Genomic DNA, 19,732 nt, shown 5'->3' on the forward strand with positions numbered 1-19,732 from the left:
GTGGTAGTGACATGCGCAAGGTTGGAGGTTGGCAAGGGCTTACCTGCACAGCCGGACTCGACTGGGGTTATCCGATCCCCACAGACAAATAAACGTACAAGACAAGAAATTAAAAATGTAACAAATAATAGGTTTAATACAAATCAATACCAGGATAAGACTAGGAAACTAAATTCCTAAATGAGGGACCCTCCAGTGAGACTCGATTACATGACACAGGGAGAAATAAATGAAAGTAAAAATAAATGTGTACTATGGTGCATTGGCTGGTACTCAGCTCTGGTCTCCCTCACACGACCCTTGAACCCTGATGGTCGTCGACTGGGTCCCAGGTCCTGAGCGGGAAAATGCCCGAGGGCGTGAAGTTGCGCCGCAACAGCCGGTCTGCGTGAGGCAGCTGAAATGCTTCCTCCTCTGATGGCCCAGGTTAGAGAGAGAACAATGGCACAACCACTTGCACCAAACCAGCATGAGAAAGAAAGAGAGAGAGAGAAAGAGAAAGAGAGAAAGAGAAAGAGAGAAAGAGAGAGAAGCATCTGCTTCCACCAGCCAGGAACAGAGAGAGAATGCAACTGGTCGCAATGAAACCCAGGACCAAGAGCACAAACTGTGACATCTCACAATCAAACCCCAGCACAGAGAGAGAAAATGTGACTGCTCGTTACGAATGCCGGAACAGAGAGAGCACGCGAATGCAACCGCCTGTGACCACTCCGGGACAAAACAAGAGCAAGATGGCGGTCGCTTCGCCATTTTGCTCCTGGTGCTCGAATGTTCTCTGACGTCACATTCTCACCAATCGTGCAACGCCATCGCATCGGCCCAACCAATCGTCTTTCGGGGCGTGGCCTCATGGCCATACTTGGCGCCCATCGAGAAGATTCGGCTGGGTGCGGTAGTAGTGTCTGGATACGGTCGGCGATTGTGTTATTGTAATGTGCCAATTGCATGGCTGGTGGTGTAAGTGTCATAAGAACAAGGAAAAAACATTTTATTGTTAAACATTTTATTAAATGGCAAAAAAAAATAAACTCACTCCCACAATATCCCTAACTTATTGTGAGTAGTGTATATCATTCTCATATGTCTTCATCGCTATATATATATATATATATACCTCCGAAGGGCTTCATCGCTATATTATATATATATATATATATATATATATATATGAAGACATGAGAATGATATACACTACTCACAATAAGTTAGGGATATTGTGGGAGTGAGTTTATTTTTTTTTATAGGGGTTAGGGTATTGAAATCAAGAATGCTGTGTTTTTTCACACTCGTTTATAAACATAGAATTATGACCAACAACTTTTTTCAACATAATTAATACACAAAATCAACCACACCGAAGAACCTGCCAATATCCCTAACTTATTGTGAGTAGTGTATATGAGAATGCCAGCTTTAAGCCAGAAAAGCAATTTTAACCAAATGAGGCATCACCATATTGCAGGGCATGGGTGCAGCACTGACCATCGTTAAGCGTGATACATTATTCTCAGACTTTCATGGTTCAATAAAGATGCTTTTTGTGGTGGGATAATTAAATGGCAAAGTATAATTAGGCATTGATTAAAAAAAAACAAAAAAACTTGCATTTAAAAGTGCTTGGAACTGGTAATTGCAAATATAATTGTGGCTTTCACCCTGCCAAAGAGATCAGTAATGAGAAAATAAATTCATGCAAAAACACAATGTGAATTGAAGAGATTTCTGATTTTAACCAAGCCATTCGTCCAGCCTTTGGAGAAGATTGATGGCAAAAGGCAAAATGGAGAAGATTGTGATGGGGACCGCAAGGCTAACCCCCGCTCTAGTAGGGAAAATGGCCTTAAAATGCATGTTGTGTTGTTGTATTCGTCCAGCCTTTCTGCCGCATATCTCACCACTATGGGGGCACCGCTGACAATCGCCCTGACTTGGGGGCGCTCCTCCCAGCCCCCCTCCCCAAACCCAACCATCGCCACGCTGCAGGGGAGGCACCCTCGACCATCACCATGCCTCAGGGACACCCCAAACATCACCCTGCCCTGGGAGCACTCCAGACAATCACCCAGGCATGAGGGCTTTCCAAGGAAGCCCCTCTCCCTTTTAAGTGGCAACCGACACCTCAAAGTTTCAGGCATTTTGGCAAGTTTTTATTTGTTTTGTCATACAAACGACTGAACGTCCACATAAAACAAAACCCAAAAATGCAGATACATCAAAATTCCTTTTATTTAAAAACAAAACAAAACAAAAAACACAAAATGGGGCACAATTAGGGCTGAGCAGAAAGAAAGGGTATAAAAGAAAAGTGAAACGAAATTCTAATATGAAGATCACAATGTCGAAGTTGTAAAGAACAAAGTGGTGGCTGAGTCAGTCAGACAAGAGAAGATACAATCACAGTTGTTGTTGCAAAGACAATTTCATTCATGTTTCAAGTATACAAAACAGAAAACATCCAGCATCAGATGTCCACGGTGGATGTGTGACCATGCTACTTTTAACATCACTGGACACAGATTGAACAGGCAAACTACAAGACCAAACAAAGAGATCATTTTCCAAATGTCTTTTGTACACACCATGGGTACTCAAAGCTAAATAAATGGAATAAGACAACAAAAGGTGATGTAAGCAACTCAGAGTGAACGGGTTTATTTGAAAACACCACCAAACAGCAGAGAGTGCTTCGACCAACGGGGACGGAACAGAAGAGCAAATAAACTACAAGCACGTCCCTCTGGCCTAACGGAAATGAGGGGATGTCGGTGAACGTGTCCTTTTCTGTCAGTCGGTCGGAAACCAGCTTCACTCGATGTCCAATGAGCGGAGCTACGTCAGACGGATCTCTCCACTGCCGAGATGACTAGACGCCTGCATCTACACGTCTTGTCTGACTATTAAGTAATGTCCTTCCCATGAGTAGCTTTATGATGCGAAAGCGTGCCAAGGAGATTCAAACAACAGGTCAACGTTAATGCCACCTCTGGGACGTCGGACAAAATGATGTACATTTAAAAGCCGGAAGTGACGGGTCCAAAATAATGTACGACTAAAATCTGGATGCGACGGGTCCAAAATACACAAAGGGTTTGTTGTTGCCGACACGGAAGGCCCCCCCTCCGCACCCCCACCATACAGTCACAAAAATGTATTGTGTACAAAAGATTTTGGTATACAAAAACAGAAAATCAAGGGAGACAGGATGAGAGGAGGGCTTGGTTGGTGAGGGTAAGAAAGGAGATGCAATGAGGTGGATTAGGAGAGGGAAGGGGAGAGGAGACAACAAGTTCCAAACGGTCACCCATACATGACGCCATCCAAAACGATCACTTGGTAACACCAGGTAACTCGTACTGCATACGTAAAACAGCAACATGGGTAATCTACGAGTGGGACAGAGACCCGCATGGGCATGGTGGGACAGGCACAGCATAAACCACACTGCACAGTACAGGTCCAGAAAAATACAAACATCGTATCTGCGGAGTTACAACCCAATCAGTGGGAGGGAAAATGCTAAAACACCTGTCAAAACACATCGTCACAGTTTGAAACCCTCACTGGTGAACTCAGATGTCACAACTCTCAACTCTACACATTATTTGCCACAACCAACAGTTCCTAAACCTTGCTCTCCGGACTCCTGCCTCCAACCTCCCATCTTCTCCACTACCTCGTCTCTCCCTTCCCTGCATCTCTTCCTTTACCCAAACATTTTATGCTGAGATCGGACTTACTTGTACGAGTCTACAACTGTCCTCAAAATCCCATGAAAAGTGACAGTGATTAAGATCAGACTTGAACGATCCACATTGGTAATTTAATAATTACCTCCACTTCCATTATTATTCTGTCCCTTCCTCTCGATTATGGTGGCAAAGTAAAAGTTTGGCCCCACTTGCAACATTACCACAAGAGACTATAAAGCTTGTCCCTCTTCCAGACTTTGAGGATTACTTCTGTAATTATTTGTACATCAAATATGTGTTGACAACAGGAAGCAGCATTACTACCAATTTATCATACACATATCATACATTAACATAAACATTAGAATACCATACAGTACATTGCAAAACAATACAATACAGTTGTAAATGTACATATGTGTGCCATACACGACGGTAGGGTTCAAATGATATTCTGTACAACACAATTATACACCAAGTTAAAAAAAAAACAAAAAAAAAACACTTTAATACATGGTTAAAACAGCCAATTACAACACAAGCAATTTGGGAAGATGGGACAGGTTTATGTATATATTAATACGCAAAAATAGTGATTAAAGAGTTGACAGTGAGAAGCAAGTCGGCGATGGGACAGGGACAGATGTGGTATGAGATGTGGAGGCTGTGGAAAGGGGGCAGGGAGTGAGGGGGTGAAGGGGTAGGAGCAGACCAGCTGGGGAAGGGGGGGAGGGGTAGTGGAAGTTGTAGTGGTGGTTGCGGATTGGCCTAGGGGTGGTTGGAGGGAAGCATAGGGGTGGTGGAAGGCTGAAGAAAGGGCAGGGGTGAGCCGGAGAAAAAGCGGGAGCGGGCTGACAAAGCAACGGGGACGGAGCACATACGACCAACGATGGGGAGACACAAAGTATTTGTCAAGTCAAACAAAATGGGAGAACACACAAGCATACAAACAAAATGAGGGTTCTGAAGAGGAGAGAAAGAAAAAAAAGATTGTGGGAAGCTTATCAGATAGACAAGCAGAGACTTACCCTTGAGGTGAGACAAAACCTGCAATGGATACTCACCTATTAATGACTGTTGGAAGCCTCAGTATGGCTTGCTGTCCTTCTTAGAACGCTTAAGCTGCACTTTAAGGCGTTTCATAGCAACCTGAAATCCATTCATTGCTTGGATGGCTGATTGGGCCGATTGTGGGTTGTCGTAGCTAACGAAGCCTGGCGGGGAAAAAACAAACGCAGGGTAGAAACTAGAACGGCACTCAGTAGAGAGCACACACACCTCCACCTGGTTGGCCATATCACTCAATGGTGAAGAATCACTTAAAAAATTCTACTAGCTGGATCCAGATCCGGATCTTAACCAAAATTGAACCGATTCTTCCTTATCACACACACAACCTGTCCATCAAGTTTCATCCAAATCCATCCATAACTTTTTGACATATCCTGCTGTGTATCGTTTTTGGCCCTATCTCCCAAAGGTGAGGAATCACTTAAGAGAATTAAACAATTCTCATATCCGAATCTATATTCAGATCTTCACAAAATCGAACTGAATCGTCCTTGTCAGACACCCAACCTGTCCACCAAGTTTCGTCCAAATCCGTCCACAACTTTTTGACATATCCTGCTATGTATCGTTTTTGGCCCGATCTCCCAATGGTGAAGAATGACTTTAAAACTTCTAGTAGCCGGATCCGAATCTTCACCAAAATCTAATCATTTCGTCGTTGTCACATACGCTACATCTCTGCCAAATTTCGTCTGAATCCGTCCACAACCTTTTGAGATATTTTGTTCACAGACAGACAAACAAACAGACAGGGGTGAAGACATAACCTCCATCCACCTCTGGTGGCGGAGGAAATTACTCATTTTCAGCATCCGCATACACCTCTCAACAAAGAGCAGTGACACCATGTGTTCCACACTACCAAGTGTTGCAAAGGGCCTGAACAACAGCAGACACCAAACATTCTAATGATGGCAACTGAGCCAGAAATGCATCCGTTATTTAATTCCCTTTCTCAAACGAAAGAGGAAGGTGGAGGGAGAAGCAGGCTTTGCCACAAAAAGGTCCTCAAACCTTGAGGCCGAATAGCACTGTGGATTAAAGTGTCGTATCTGACACTGCATTTAGCACTGGGCTCTTCTGTCTTTTACAAACTGCAACTAGGCCACAAACCCTCTTTTAAACTTTTTGGTTTCAGACCTGGTCACTCGACTCTGGACATGCTGCTTCTGCTTTCTCAACAATGGATGGAGGTCCTCAACGCCAAACAGGAAATTAGAGCCGTCTCCCTTGACATTTCACGTGCCTTCGATACGGTCTGGCACCCTGCTCTGCTCACCAAACTCTCCTCCTTTGGTATCCATGGAAATCTCCACGCATGGCTGGCGGCCTTCCTCTCTGGTCGTAGTCAACGTGTGGCCCTGAATGGGTTTCTCTCATCTCCTCTTCCTGTTCAAGCTGGAGTTCCCCAAGGTAGTGTTCTGGGCCCTGTGCTTTTTCTGGTCTTCATCAATGATCTCTCTGACTCTCTTGAAAATCCTCTCTATCTCTTTGCTGACGACTCTACTCTCTGTCGCTCCATTCCTCATCCCTCAGATCGGCAGTCTGCAGCCTCCTCACTCTCTGCAGACCTGGACAAAATCACAGACTGGGCAAACAAATGGAACATGTCTTTCAATCCTGATAAATCTCACACTCTTACTATGTCTCTCCGAAAAGACCGACTGGAAAACCCTCCCATCCACTTTCTGAATAATCCTCTCCAAGAAGTTCTGTCACTCAAGCTTTTGGGTCTCACTATTTGCCATGATCTTTCCTGGGAAAACCACATTTCAAATCTGGCCTCCAAAGCCAGTCGCCGACTGGGCATCCTCCATCGTGCGAAGTCCTTCCTTGGCACACCTGAGCTCCTCACCACATACAAGGCTTTCATCCGCAGCTCTATGGAATACTGCTCTCCCCTCTGGTCTGGTGCTCCTGCCTCACACCTAGCCCGTCTTCACGCTGTTGAAACCAAAGCGTTCAGAATCATTGGAATCTCCCACGATGAAGCTAACTCCAAGGGCCTTTCACTCACTCACCGCAGGCAGGTTGGTGGTCTTTCCGTCTTCTCCAGACTCCTCTCTGGCCTTGCCCCCCAAATATTCCTACAGGTCACACAAGATCTGCCTGCAACCCTCTTATGGTTAAACTGCCAAAATCAAGACTTTCTGCTCACCTTCACTCCTTCATTCCTCTTTTCATTCCTCTTTTCTCCCGCCTCTGGAACAAACTCCCTCACTCTCTTCAATCCCACTCCACCCTCCAAGGCTTTAAAACAGCTGTTCACCACCATCTCTTATCCTCCCCCATCCAAAACCTTGATCTTTTCTACCCCCGCTAATTTCGGTCCCCTTGTGTTTTATACTTCTCCCACCCCCCCCCCCTTCCCACGCCTCCTGCCCCCAAGCCCTCTCCCTCCCACACTTCTCCCTGCTCTCAAATGTTGTGGTTGTGTGCTTCCCCTTCTCTCCCCATCTTGTCTTCCGCTCCCTCTTTTTGTATATTTTGTTTGTCTGGTTGATTTGTTTGTGAAATAAATGTTAGCTCTTTCACGAGCCTCGATTCAGTATACAAAAAAAAAAAAAAAAAAAAACCCTACACATACAGGGTGTTCCAGAAAGACCTGGACAACTTTGCTTGTTAATATGTTTAGAACCACAAATGATAGAACAATATCGTTTGGTTTTTATGATACAGAAATTCCCAGTTTTCTGGAAACCATCAAATCACTTCAATGCGAGCTCTGTTTGTCACGCACAGGACATTAAGGCGGTACACGAGTCCTTGACATGTTCGGCTCAGCATATTTGCGTCCGCCAGCGCGCGTGCAGCTGTGATCCGAGAACAAAGATCCTGCAGGTTTGTCACGTTGGTGTCGTAGATGACATCTTTGACAAACCCCCCACAGAATAAAATCTAGGGGGGTCATGTCCGGTGATTGTGGGGGCCAGGTGGTTGGTCCGTCCAGGCCAATCCAGCGACCTGGACATTTTTCATTCAGGACAGCTCAAATGACTAAGGCCCAATGAGGGGTAGCGCAGTCTTGTTGAAAAATGATATCGGGATGCAGGTCTTCAATCTGTGGGAGGGCGAATCCTTCCAACATGTTCATGCAAATTGTTGAGGTCACCGTATCCTCCACAAAGAAAAACGGACCAACCAAGTGGTCATGGAGAAGGCCACACCACACATTGACCTTTGGACTGTCACGTACAGTCGTGGCCAAAAACATTGGCACCCTTGCACTTTTTTCAAATAACTCACAATTTTCTCTAAAAATAAGTTGGAATTGAAAAAGGTATTTGGTCTCCACAATTCTTTTTCACTATTAATATTGCAGAATCTTTATTTTTGCTTCAGAACTTAATATATCCTTTTAAATCAGAAAAGAAAAAGAAATGGCAGACAAAATTATTGACACCTTAGATTTAATATTTGGTAGCACAGACTTTGGAGAAAATAACTGCAGTCAAGTGCTTCCTATAGCCATGAATGAGCTTCCTACACCTCTCCACTGGCAGTTTGGTCCACTCTCCTTGTGCATATTGCTCCAGTTCTCCCAGATTTGAAGGGTACCTTCTCCCAACTGCAGTTTTCAGATCTCCCCACAGGTGTTCAATGGGATTTAGAACTGGACCAATTGCTTTGCTGGCCACTTCAGAAAGCACCCAGGAATGGTTCAAGACAAAATGCTGGACTGTTCTGAAGTGTGTTTGGGGTCATTGTCCTGCTGCAAGACACATGACCTTCGACGAAGACCCAGCTTTCTGACAGTGTTGAATATTGTGCTCCAAAATGCCTTGTTAATCTCCTGATTTAATGATGCCATGCACTCATTCAAGGCACCCAGTGCAAGAGGCAGCACAGCAACCCCAAAACATCACTGAACCTCGTCCATGTTTGACTGTACAGCAGAATGATGGATTTTCTCTGTTCAAACTAGTTGAATAAGTGCTTTTTATATTGCAGGTACCTGCAACTCACCACACGTGAGTTCAATTCCAAAGTAAAGGTGAATCACCTGATTGAAATATAATTGTTTCTAACAACTTCTAAAAGGTGCCAACAATGTTTTCCGGGCCATTTTCGGATTTCTGTGTGGAATAAGCTAAGATTTAGTAATTTTATTTTTTCAGCTTTTTTTGTTTTGTTCCACTGCAAACCAAAGAAATACATATGTGGATACCAACATATTTTTTTATTTCAACAATTTTCTGGAAGAAATCGTGTATTATTTGAAAAAAGTGCAAGGGTGCCAATATTTTTACCCATGACTGTATATGTTCAATGACCAAGTGGGGTTTCACGGCCCCACATCCTTACATTATGCTGCTTGTCCTTCCCCGATACATGAAAGCAAGCTTCCTCTGTGAACATGATCTTTTTCAGGTAATCTTTGTCATCCTCTATGCGACAGCATTTCTAAGGTAAACACCTTGCGTTTGGGTCCATCATTTGATTTGAGTTCTTGCAGAATCGGGCACCTTACAGACATACATCTTCAGTCTTTTATGTAAAATACTGTGTACAGTGGTGGTTGGTATTCCCAGTTCCCTGGATGCGCGGCAGATTGATTTTCTGGGACTTTGTTGAAATGATTCATGCACTGTTCAACGTCTGCTGCACTTGTGCTTGTGCGACCAGTACTTTTCTGTTTCTGACAACTTCCTGTCTCTTGACTGACGTCCTGACGTCAGAGCCATCCATAATTTTGAGATATCGTGATATATATCAGTTTAGCCCAATCAATCAATGGTGAAGAATCACTTTAAAAAAATTCTCTGATCCGGATGCGGATTCAAATAGTCACAAAAATTGATTCAATTGTTCCTGGTCACACACCTAAGCTGTCCACCAAGTTTCGTCTGAACCCGTCCACAACTTTTTGAGATATCCTGTTCACAAACAGACAGACAGGGGTGAAAACATAGCCTCCATCCACCTTTGGTGGTGGAGGTAATAAAACTTTCAATGGCAAGGTCTATGACTAGATCCATACAATGTTTGACACGTTGCTTGAAGAGAACTGAGCAAACCCAACATGTCATCAGTGATGTCAGATTGGATACGCAGGCCTTAAAAACATGGAACTCTCATGTCGATGCATCCATTGTCTCAATGTCCTTATGATTTCTGCAAAGTTCTCTGAAGTCTCTTCCTGTTTTTGTCCTGAATGAAATTTATTTATAACTCCTTCGTTTCCTTAAATGATAATTTAATAAGACTAGGGAGATACCCATGCTACGCACGGGTGGGAGGCCAGAAGCAAACAGGCAATGCAGATACGGTGAATGCTAAAGCATGAAACCAATAAATTCCACATTCCTGTAGCACCTTCAGTCACACGTCAGACATTGACAGCAAGTTCGTGAAAGACTTCCATGAAAAACGTACCCGTTCGCAAACAAACGGGTACGTTCACGTATAGAAACATCGATCGTGAAACCGTGGCGAATCTGCATATGGCGATCCGCGAAGTTCACGTTCAGAAAGTAGAAACCATCACGGCATGTCGTCATTCACTTGAACTTGATATCTCTTTTTTCACTCCAATTAAACACAAAATAAACTTTTAACAACATTGTTAATGTTTCCTTCATTGTAAAAACTACCAAATCAACAGTTAAAAAGATTTTTAGCCGATAGCTGTTACGGCCTCGGCAAGATCGATGGAGACCGCGATCCGTTAGCGTATTCACCGCCCAAATAGCTATGTGGAATTCTCTCATGTAGAGATTAAATGTCGTTTGAACTTTGGCCGAGGTCATTATTTACTTTTAAAGATGTTTATATACGAATGATGTTTAATGATGTTTATATTGGTTTTGGGTCGTCCTTTCCGCATATCTCGTGGGATTGTAAGTTGGAGAGACGGCTGTGATGGCGGGGAGGGGTTTGGAATTCTCTCAAGCAGGGATTCAACCTGTGTCCTTATAAAAGGTCTCCGTCCGAGGTCACCGAGTTCGATCGGTGCAGCCGTGCAGCGATCGGTGCAGCCGTTTGTGCAGCACCCGGGAAAACAACATGGTCACAATGAACGTTATGCGAACGCGAATGTTATGCGGGAGTCCAAACCTGAGAATGCTGGAGACTAAAGGTGAAATTGGGAAAACTAAGTAGCCTATTTTACTCCTGGAGATCCCAGGATTATCCACCCAAAATATCGTTGCGATCGGTTCAGCAGTTTTTACGGTACCTTCGAACGGACAGACGGACAGACAGAGATTTGGTGAATTATAGTAAGATTATTTATATCGATAAGAGCACAAAACAAAAAAAATGCAAGAAAAGCACTAATTTAGTATCACATATTTGGTTTATCGGGTAGAGAACAACCCTTCAATCGATCCTCACTCCCAACATACCAAAACACTTGCTGATTTTGCTCACACGGTCGATAAACACTTTTGATGAGACGACGTTTCCAAACGGGACAAACATCTGAAGGAGATCGCTGTCACCAAACTCTTGAGGAATGTGGTAGACAAAGAGATTGGCGCCCTCAGGACCTGTCAAGCAGGCAAGAACGCATGTCACACGTACACACGCACACAAACACTAAACAAATGTGTGGTAATGGAAAATCAACCTCAAGAGGTTGCAGTAAACTAGGCCAAAAACAATGCAATTCATAGCAAAAACAACACAATTGTACATCAACACGTACATCTCAATGTTAAAGGAGATGTACCTGTGGCTGTTGTTAAATGTTAAATTAACTTAACCAGATAATTTTCAGAATGAGATCTTGTTTGACATACCTTCCTGTTGACTACCAATAGCATTATTGGTAGACTGGGGAAATCCCCCTGCCTGCCCGGGGTAGAGGCTGGCGTATTGCCGCATTCCAGAGTACGCCTGAGCCATGGTGTCTACACTGGATGCTCCACCAAGACCTCAAATTTTAGAAAGAAACGTGTCAGGTCACACCAAAGAGAACTGAACAAATTCACGAAACAGCAGGTGGGCCTCTCAATCAAACTTACCCAAGCCTCCTGCCAAGGATCCCAGGGGTCCTCCACCCATGCCCATCCCCTGTCCACCTGTCGAAGGCAGGCCAGGGCCACTCATTCCAGGTGGACCAGAGCCCATGCCTATGCCACAGAAGGCAAATAGAAGATAAAGCGACATTCCACATTTGTCGCTGAAAATAAATAAAAATGGTAGCAAAAATAGTTTTATAGCTGCATGGTAACTTGCAGTTGTCCACATACCACTGTAAGGAGGGTGCCCTCCAAAGTTAGGAGGTCCTGAGCCCAGACCTTGTAGGCCAGGCATTCTGCCTGGTGCAGGGCCAGGTCCAGAGGAGTGCGGGCCTGCCAGTTAATGGGTAATGATCAGTACTATGGAAATGCAGTGCAAAAATGTGCAAATGTCTCTAAAATAAAAAATACCAAAACTCAAGCAAATAAAGTATGACCAATCGGGTGATTCTTATTTTTGAAGTAGATTTAGACGACTCTCACCCCCTCATTTTGTTCCAATCATGCACACATATAATTATTCACCGGGAACACTGAAAAGCTATGGAGTTATCAGCCTCATTGTGGTTACCTTTTGCCTGCGGAACACTGCATGGCTTCACATATCAATGGTTCGTAAATGTTATAGAAGCCTTTGGTGGCCTCAAAGCAGACATCAAAGGACAAACCTTGTCCAGATTCTGAGGTACTAACACCCAGAATTTGAGGCCTCTTCGTCCTACGGTTTGGCGGTGAAAGAACGATGTACAAACACACAAACACTTGAAAATATCTACAGACTTGGCATTTAATATGGAATATTTTTTTTGTGGGAGTGAACTTACTTTTCAAGATGACTTAGAACCAAAAGTTCATTAGAATTATGTTGAAATTATTCTAGATTTTGTTAATGTGACCTTTAAAAGAAACAAAAACCACATTTGACATTTTGAAGTAAATAAATTGGATCCTTGAAAGTGATGTAAACTGATATCGAATTCAATTCACGGACAGTACTGTGTTAAACTTCTGTACGTTTTCCAGAAGTATCTCTCTATTTTGCACATTAGCCAAATTTTTTTTCAACAAAAACAAAAGTTAAATTATGACTGGGATTACGGACAGTAAAATTACAGTTCAGTACTTCGTGTAACCCCCACGAGCATTCAGGAGAGCACGTACACATCGAGGCATGCTGTTCACGAGATTTGCCAAGGTTTGGACAGGAATCGCTTGCCATGCAGTGAAAATAGCCTGCTGCAATTCACGCACAGAGGTGGGCTGCTGGTCCAAGTTGTCGATTTGACGCGTTAATTCTGCCCACAAGTTCTCAATCGGATTCATATCCGGGGACATGGCAGGCCACTCCATATGCTCGACACCACGGTCAGCAAGAAAGTGTTGGATCATGCGAGCACGATGAGGCCGTGCATTGTCATCTTGGAAGACAAAGTTTCCTCGAAGGCTGCACGAACAAATGGAAGCAATGTTTCTTCCAGAATGGCCCTGTACTTGAACTGGTTCAGGTTTCCATTCAGAACGACGTCAGTTTTGCCCCCTGCATGAAAAGCAGCCCAAACGGTCACCCCACCACCTCCAGCTTGGACTCTTGGCACAATACAATCTTCGTTGTAGGCTTCATGCACTTGTCTGCACACTCGGTTGCGGCCATCTTGACGATAGACCAGAAATCTAGACTCGTCACTGAAGGTCACGTGATTCCAGTGTCCTGGCTGCCATTGACGGTGCTCTCTGGCCCACTGCAATCGGCGCTGGCTGTGTTGTCTGGTCAGGCGTGGCTTTCTCAGGGGACGCCTGGCACGATAGCCTGCTTGAACCAGTCGTTGGTCGACTAGCCTTCTGGATACAGGCACATTTGTCAGTTGCTGCCTCTCAGCCCGAAGCCGATTAGCTGACTTGGTACGGCCATTGCAGACTAACCGGTGCAGCTGGCGATCATCTCTCCTTGTGGTTCTGCGGGGACGTCCTGGCCTCTGTATTGGAGTAGGGACACCCCTCTGAGCATTTCGTTTCAGGATCTTTGACACCTGACCTTGAGTGATGCCATACTGCCGAGCAATAGCACGCTGTTTCATGCCGGAATTTCGTAAAGCCACCACTCCATGACAAACAGCATTGTCGAGTTGACAGACCATCTCCAGAGGAAGCGGCAATAACTTTTGGAGACGTGCAGCAGTTGTTTTCCACTAATACAGAACGCAACAACCCTCGTATACACGATTGTGAAGCCAATCGTCAAATGCACCTGTCCTTACATTTTGTCACGCCACCTGTGATATTATCCTGTTATTGACTTCTTGCTGCGAAAGACAATCAGTGACATGGTTCTTTTAACAAAGAAATCACCGAAGCGTAAAATAAACTCACCAGATTGATATACTGAGTTCAGAAAGTAAACCCAAGTCAAGTAAAAAAAATTCCATATTAAATGCCACGTCTGTATATTATAAAAGGAGCAGTGTCTATAGGTCTGTTTGTCATGTTATAACTAGAGAACAGATTAACGGATTTCAATAAATCCAACTACGGTCGATTCAGGTTGTTTGTCATGCAAAAAAAAAAAAAAAAAAAAATTTTTTTTTATGGGTACATGGACAGTGTACACGTGTGTCAAAACTGAAAATGGCAACACGTGACGTTGGTTAACCCTGCACGGAGAGCAGGATCTCCCAGGAATCCTTTTTTTTCTTCCCCCATACATTAGCCAATGCAGCAAAGATTGGTATTTGTCAGCAAAGCGACGGGTCTTATACAACATGCATTTTAAGGCCATTTTCACTGCTAGAGCGGGGGTTAGCCTTGCGTTCCCCATGACAATCTTCTCCATTTTGCCCTACTAGCAACGGTACCCGCCCTATGGGTGGGGCTTCAATTGGGAGGCCCAAATGAAAAGGCAAAATATCAGAAATTGAAGGTTTTTTAAATTTTAAATGATTCATATAAACATCCGTTGAATCATATCACATGCAAATCATCAAAATCTAAACAGTATCTATAGAATTTCAATAAAAGCCACATCACTGTTCATATCGGTAAATATTATTCCATCGTGTTTCAAATCGTGATCGATACACTATGATCGTGATGATCGTGATCGATAATCGTGTTCACAATCGCTATGTCGTATGTACTCCCGATACGTGTACCAAATTCCCGATACGTGTAACTGTACCAAATCAACAGTTAAAAGGATTTTGAGGCGATAGCTGTTACGGCCTTGGCAAGATCGATGGAGACAGCGATCTGTTAGCGTATTCACCGCCCAAACAGCTATGTTGAATTCTCTCATGTAGATTGTAGAGATTAAACGTTACGGGTGTTACGGCCTTGGCAAGATCGATGGACAGCGTTTATTATACTTTTAATGAAGGACACTGTCTCAAGCCCCAGTCCCCATCACGGATGGGGCTTAGCGGTTTACCCGAGCCTGACTGCGAAGGGCAAGGTACACGCTGGCCCGTCCATTGTAGCGCGCGTGTGGCCCAGGACATCGAAGGGTATTAAACGTTCATTAAACATTAAACGTTCATTAAAGGATTACGAAACGAAAAACATTACGAAATTACGTTCACACCGTCACGTCAAACACTACCGTGAACACATACATCGTCACAACATCGGCACAATGAGAACATCGTCACAATGGACGTTATGCAAACGTGAATGTTATACGGGAGTCCAAACCTGAGAATACTGGAGACCAAAGCTGAAATTGGAAAAACTATATAGCCTATTTTACTCCTGGAGATCCCAGGATTACCCACACAAAATATCGTTTCGATCGGTTGAGCCGTTTTTGCGGTACCTTCGAACAGACAGACAGACATTTGGTGAATTATAGTAAGATTTTCTGCATCTCTCCTTGTTAACCCCCATGCCCACATTTCTTCTTCCACCATCTTTAGCCAAGTCTTTCTCGGTCTTCCCAGTCCTCTACTTCCTTCTACATTCATTTCCATCACTCTTCTCAACCAGTCACTTTCATCCTTCCTCAACACATGACCAAACCATCTCAACCTGTTCCTCTTCACAGCATCAATCACAGGCTCTATTCCCATCATCACAGGGTCTTATATTCTAGTGTATATAGATATGGTGAATCTTTATTGGTGACATCTCTCCTCATGGAGTGTGACTTATAGCACCTGGAGGCCAGCATCATATGTAAGATGCATCTTTAAGATCTGGATGTTTAAGAGACCATTTAAGCTCAATGGTCATGAGGAAAGAGGTGTTCGTGACATCAGAATTTTTTTTAAATATATGGTCTAGGCTCATGGAAGAGCTAGAACACACAACAGACTAGGACACAACATAGCAAAGGGAACAGCAGGTGAAAGGGGAAACACCAAGAGTGTGACAGAGGGAGAAAGTATACGGAGATAAACAAACAAGTGATGTCGGTAACGATGAGGGTTCGGGGAGAATGCAAGGGGTGGACAAGATGGATACAGAAACATTTTTTTTTTGGTCTAACAGGGGTGTAGAAAAGATCATCGTTTTGGTTGGGTGATGGTGGTGAAGAGCCGTCATGAAAACTTGGAGGCAAGAATGAGATTGAAGAGTGTGGAAGGTGGTTCCATGAGTGGGAAAAAGAAGGACGAATAAGTAGAGATTAGCAGTGGTCCTGGATTTAGCATTTTCACAAGGAGGGGGTTGTTGGTGGATTTCATGTATCCTGTAGATACCTGGGGGGAGAGAGAGGGAAAGCACGGAGAGGGAAGAGGGTGAAAAACCAGAATGGAGGTGGTCGAAGACAGAGACCACCGACCTGTCGTGGATGGCGAAGTGATAGACCCGTATCTTTATCTCCATTGCAGAGTTAAAGTTTGCCAGAAACTTTTCCATCTTCTCAGGTGCAAAAAGACACAGAATCCTGGATCAGATGGGTATGCGAGAGAGAGTGGTTAGGGACCCAAAATTTTGAAGCAAACACAACGGAGGTATTTGGCCTTCTCACGAGTCAGCGATCATGCCGTTTGAAGTGAGGGGAGGGATGGAAGGGGAGCGAGCATACACCAGAGGCAGACTTGACAAGGTGCCACCAGGTTTTAAAGTTCATTCTTGAGATTGGACAGGTGGTTTTTTCTGACTCTCCTTCGAGTAGCCGCACGCTTGTTGCAGGTGTTGCGGAATTAACTGAGATTGCCTTCGGTTGGATTTCCTTCCAGAAGGAAAGTTGTTTGAAAGCAAATGCCTCACCACAGAATTCAGACAGAGTACCAATAGCGGGAGGATGGGTAAGATAACTGAAGACGAGATGGGATGAATCTGTGCATATGAGAGAGCAGGTTTCTGTGGAAGAATTCCCATGCCAAGTTCATTTCAGGGGAGGTAGATATAGGAAACCAGTCCTGAAGTGACGACTACTTGCAGTCCTTGCCAGTTTGCCTGAGTGATCTGCCAGACTCGCCGGCACCGAGGCTGTTCTCTGAGAATAAACCACCTTTAGAGGCCATTTTTCCACGCAAAGCGGGGGTTGGCCTTTTTCGGGGAGCGTGGTTGTTGTTGTTTTTTTTTGGTCCCCTTTTTGAAGCAATGTTGTACGGCCGGATGCCCTTCCTGCCGCCAACCCTTTTTGTCGCCTTTTTACGACAAACAGGGAATTACCAGTGAACTGGTACTCAAATTAGCCGACCTCGGAAGGATGACAGGCTGAGTCAACCCCCCTGGCGTTAATTCAGCGATCGACCGGGATTCGAACCCAGGATCCTAAGCTGGCACCCTAGCCGCTAGCCCAACACCAGGCTCTGAGAATGGCCAGAGATACTGACCTTCACAAGCACATGATCAGATGAGCCAATTGGGGCAAAGGACAAGCAAGATACATTGGTAGGGAGGTTTGTCATCACCAGATCCAGAAGGAAAGATTTGCCAGTGCGAGAAATTTTGGTGGGAAAATTCACGGATCAAGTCAGTCCCATGGAGTCACAGAAGTCCTTTGAAAAAGTGCCATGTCTGGTGAGAGAGGCACTAACACCCAGCCAATCAGCATGGTGACAATCAAAATCAACGAATCCGAATGGGGAGCACAACCCCACGAGACTTTAATGTTCTTATGTATCGTACGCAATTTGGTCTATATCAGTCACGTAGTTTGTGAGGAAATATATTTTAGTGAATACGAGGGATTGGGGGAGGGAGCCCATGGCTCCCTTTCCAGGGATGATACGGCCATGGGGAGCACAACTTAAGGTTAGAGCATGGTCACGATGCCGCATGGCCAATTTGGTTTGGATCTGGTTATCGGTTTCTGAAAAGAAGATTTTTGAACTAAATACCAATATCTGGGGCAGCCCCTCCCCTCCCCCTTAAACCCCAATAAATGGGTGGATCCGGATCGGGAGCACAACCAAACCTTGCTGTCACAATGCATCAGATCAAACGTGGCCCATTACAGCCATGTAGTTTGCAAGGAGATGATGTTTTAGTGAAACGTTAACGGTCGAACGGTCAAACGGCCGGACACCAGAAACCACACTAAGATTATTTCGGAGACATAACCTAAAAAAGGTAACAATATCAAGGCAAAAGTGACTAACCACGCAAGGCCACCAGTACCCGGCCACTCCAGTTGAGAACATCAACCTCAACGAATAACCTATAAACACGAACACGGTACAAAATGGATGAAACCTGACATGCGATTCTTTTCTTTTTTTTAAATGGTACAAAATGAGGGGAGAGAGCTTCAGAACTTTAAACTTGAACTTTATCTGCAAATAAGAACCACCAATAATGACCAATCCTGTGGAAGGATGAATCGCACAGGAAGAACTTTAACCAAAAGAAAACCAGGAAGTGATCAAACAGGCATGTAACACCAATCTATACATTACCGGGTAACAGTCTTGCAAAAGGCAAAACAAGAAGACGTCATGCAGATACAGTTGCAAAATCCACCCCTTCACCCCAAAAAAGTTGCCATGGATACATCAAATTGTCCATTTCATTAAGATTAAAATTGACAATTTTAATTTTAAAAAATTGACAATTTTTATCAAAGCTCAGGTCAATCAGATTAGAATTGATGATTTCTCAAATGAAAATTGATATTCGGAGTTTGACCTTGAATTGACCTTTTGACCTCAAACATAGTTTGTTTACCAATTCAGTCATGCACTATGTAGCTGCTGTTTAATTTTCAGGTTAATCGGATGAAAATTTTCAATTGTTCAGATTAAAATTGATTTTAGAAGTTTGACCTTGTGTTGACCTTTTGACCTCAAAATAGTTGCTTTCCCAATTCAGTGATGCACTGTACAATTGCTATTTAATCAAGTCAAATGGATAAAAATTGATGATTTTTCAGATGAAAATTGATTTTGGAAGTTTGACCTTGAGTTAGGTGTCTGGGTCAGGCCTGGGGAGTCATGGATTCACTGGATCATGGGGCAGTGGCGCTGTCAGTATCTATGTAGGAGGATGAAAGTCAGAGTCTTTAAGTCCTTGGAGCTTGCAGTCTTGCTTTACGGATGCGAGACTTGGACCCTTACCAAGGGCCAGAGAATGAGACTTAACTCCTTTGGAACCAGGTCTCTTCGGAGAGTCCTTGACTATCGCTGGTCGGACTTTGTGTCCAACGAGCGTTTGCTGAGAGACTCAGATGAGATTTGTTTCCTGTATGGTCCGTGAGATTCAGCTGTGGCTGTATGGATAAGTGCTTGTTTTCTGGACGCTGATCCAGCTCACCAGATACTCTCAGCTAGTGAGCCTCGCGAGTGGAGGAAGCCAGCGGGCCGACCACGTGCCTCATGGTTGCAGCAGGTTGATCGGCATCTCAAGGAGATAGGGAGGGGCCAGGCATCAGCCTGGGGGATGGCAAAACGGAAGAGGTCCCTGGAGTACCGTCGGAAGGTGGATGTGGCGACGCGCTGCTCCAGCGCATGCTCTCATACCTGACCTTGAGTTGACCTTTGACCTTAAAAATAGTTGGTTTCCCCAGTTAGTGACTCAATATGCAAATACTGTTCAACTTTCAAGTCAATTGGATTAAAAATGGCA

At 44.2% G+C, this 19,732-nt stretch overlaps 2 protein-coding genes across 2 annotated transcripts in view; both read right to left on the reverse strand.

Moving 5' to 3' along the window:
• The window catches only part of LOC144892202 (uncharacterized), a 997,431-nt gene extending 980,234 nt beyond the window's left edge, over window positions 1–17,197 (reverse strand). Inside the window, exon 1 of the mRNA XM_078777570.1 lies at window positions 17,175–17,197. The gene's annotated coding sequence lies outside the window, so the exon portion shown is untranslated. The remainder of the gene's footprint in view (window positions 1–17,174) is intronic.
• The window catches only part of LOC137428742 (CUGBP Elav-like family member 2), a 28,291-nt gene continuing 10,687 nt past the window's right edge, over window positions 2,129–19,732 (reverse strand). The window contains exons 11-16 of the mRNA XM_078777250.1: window positions 11,960–12,061; window positions 11,732–11,839; window positions 11,507–11,641; window positions 11,111–11,254; window positions 4,757–4,906; window positions 2,129–3,386 (exon numbers count right to left, since the gene is read on the reverse strand). Of these exons, the coding sequence (XP_078633376.1) occupies window positions 4,779–4,906; window positions 11,111–11,254; window positions 11,507–11,641; window positions 11,732–11,839; window positions 11,960–12,061 (617 nt within the window). The 3' untranslated portion in view covers window positions 2,129–3,386; window positions 4,757–4,778. The remainder of the gene's footprint in view (window positions 3,387–4,756; window positions 4,907–11,110; window positions 11,255–11,506; window positions 11,642–11,731; window positions 11,840–11,959; window positions 12,062–19,732) is intronic.

The sequence above is a fragment of the Myxine glutinosa genome, chromosome 5, assembly GCF_964187855.1.
Source record: "Myxine glutinosa chromosome 5, kmMyxGlut1.1, whole genome shotgun sequence".
Lineage (NCBI taxonomy): Eukaryota > Metazoa > Chordata > Myxini > Myxiniformes > Myxinidae > Myxine > Myxine glutinosa.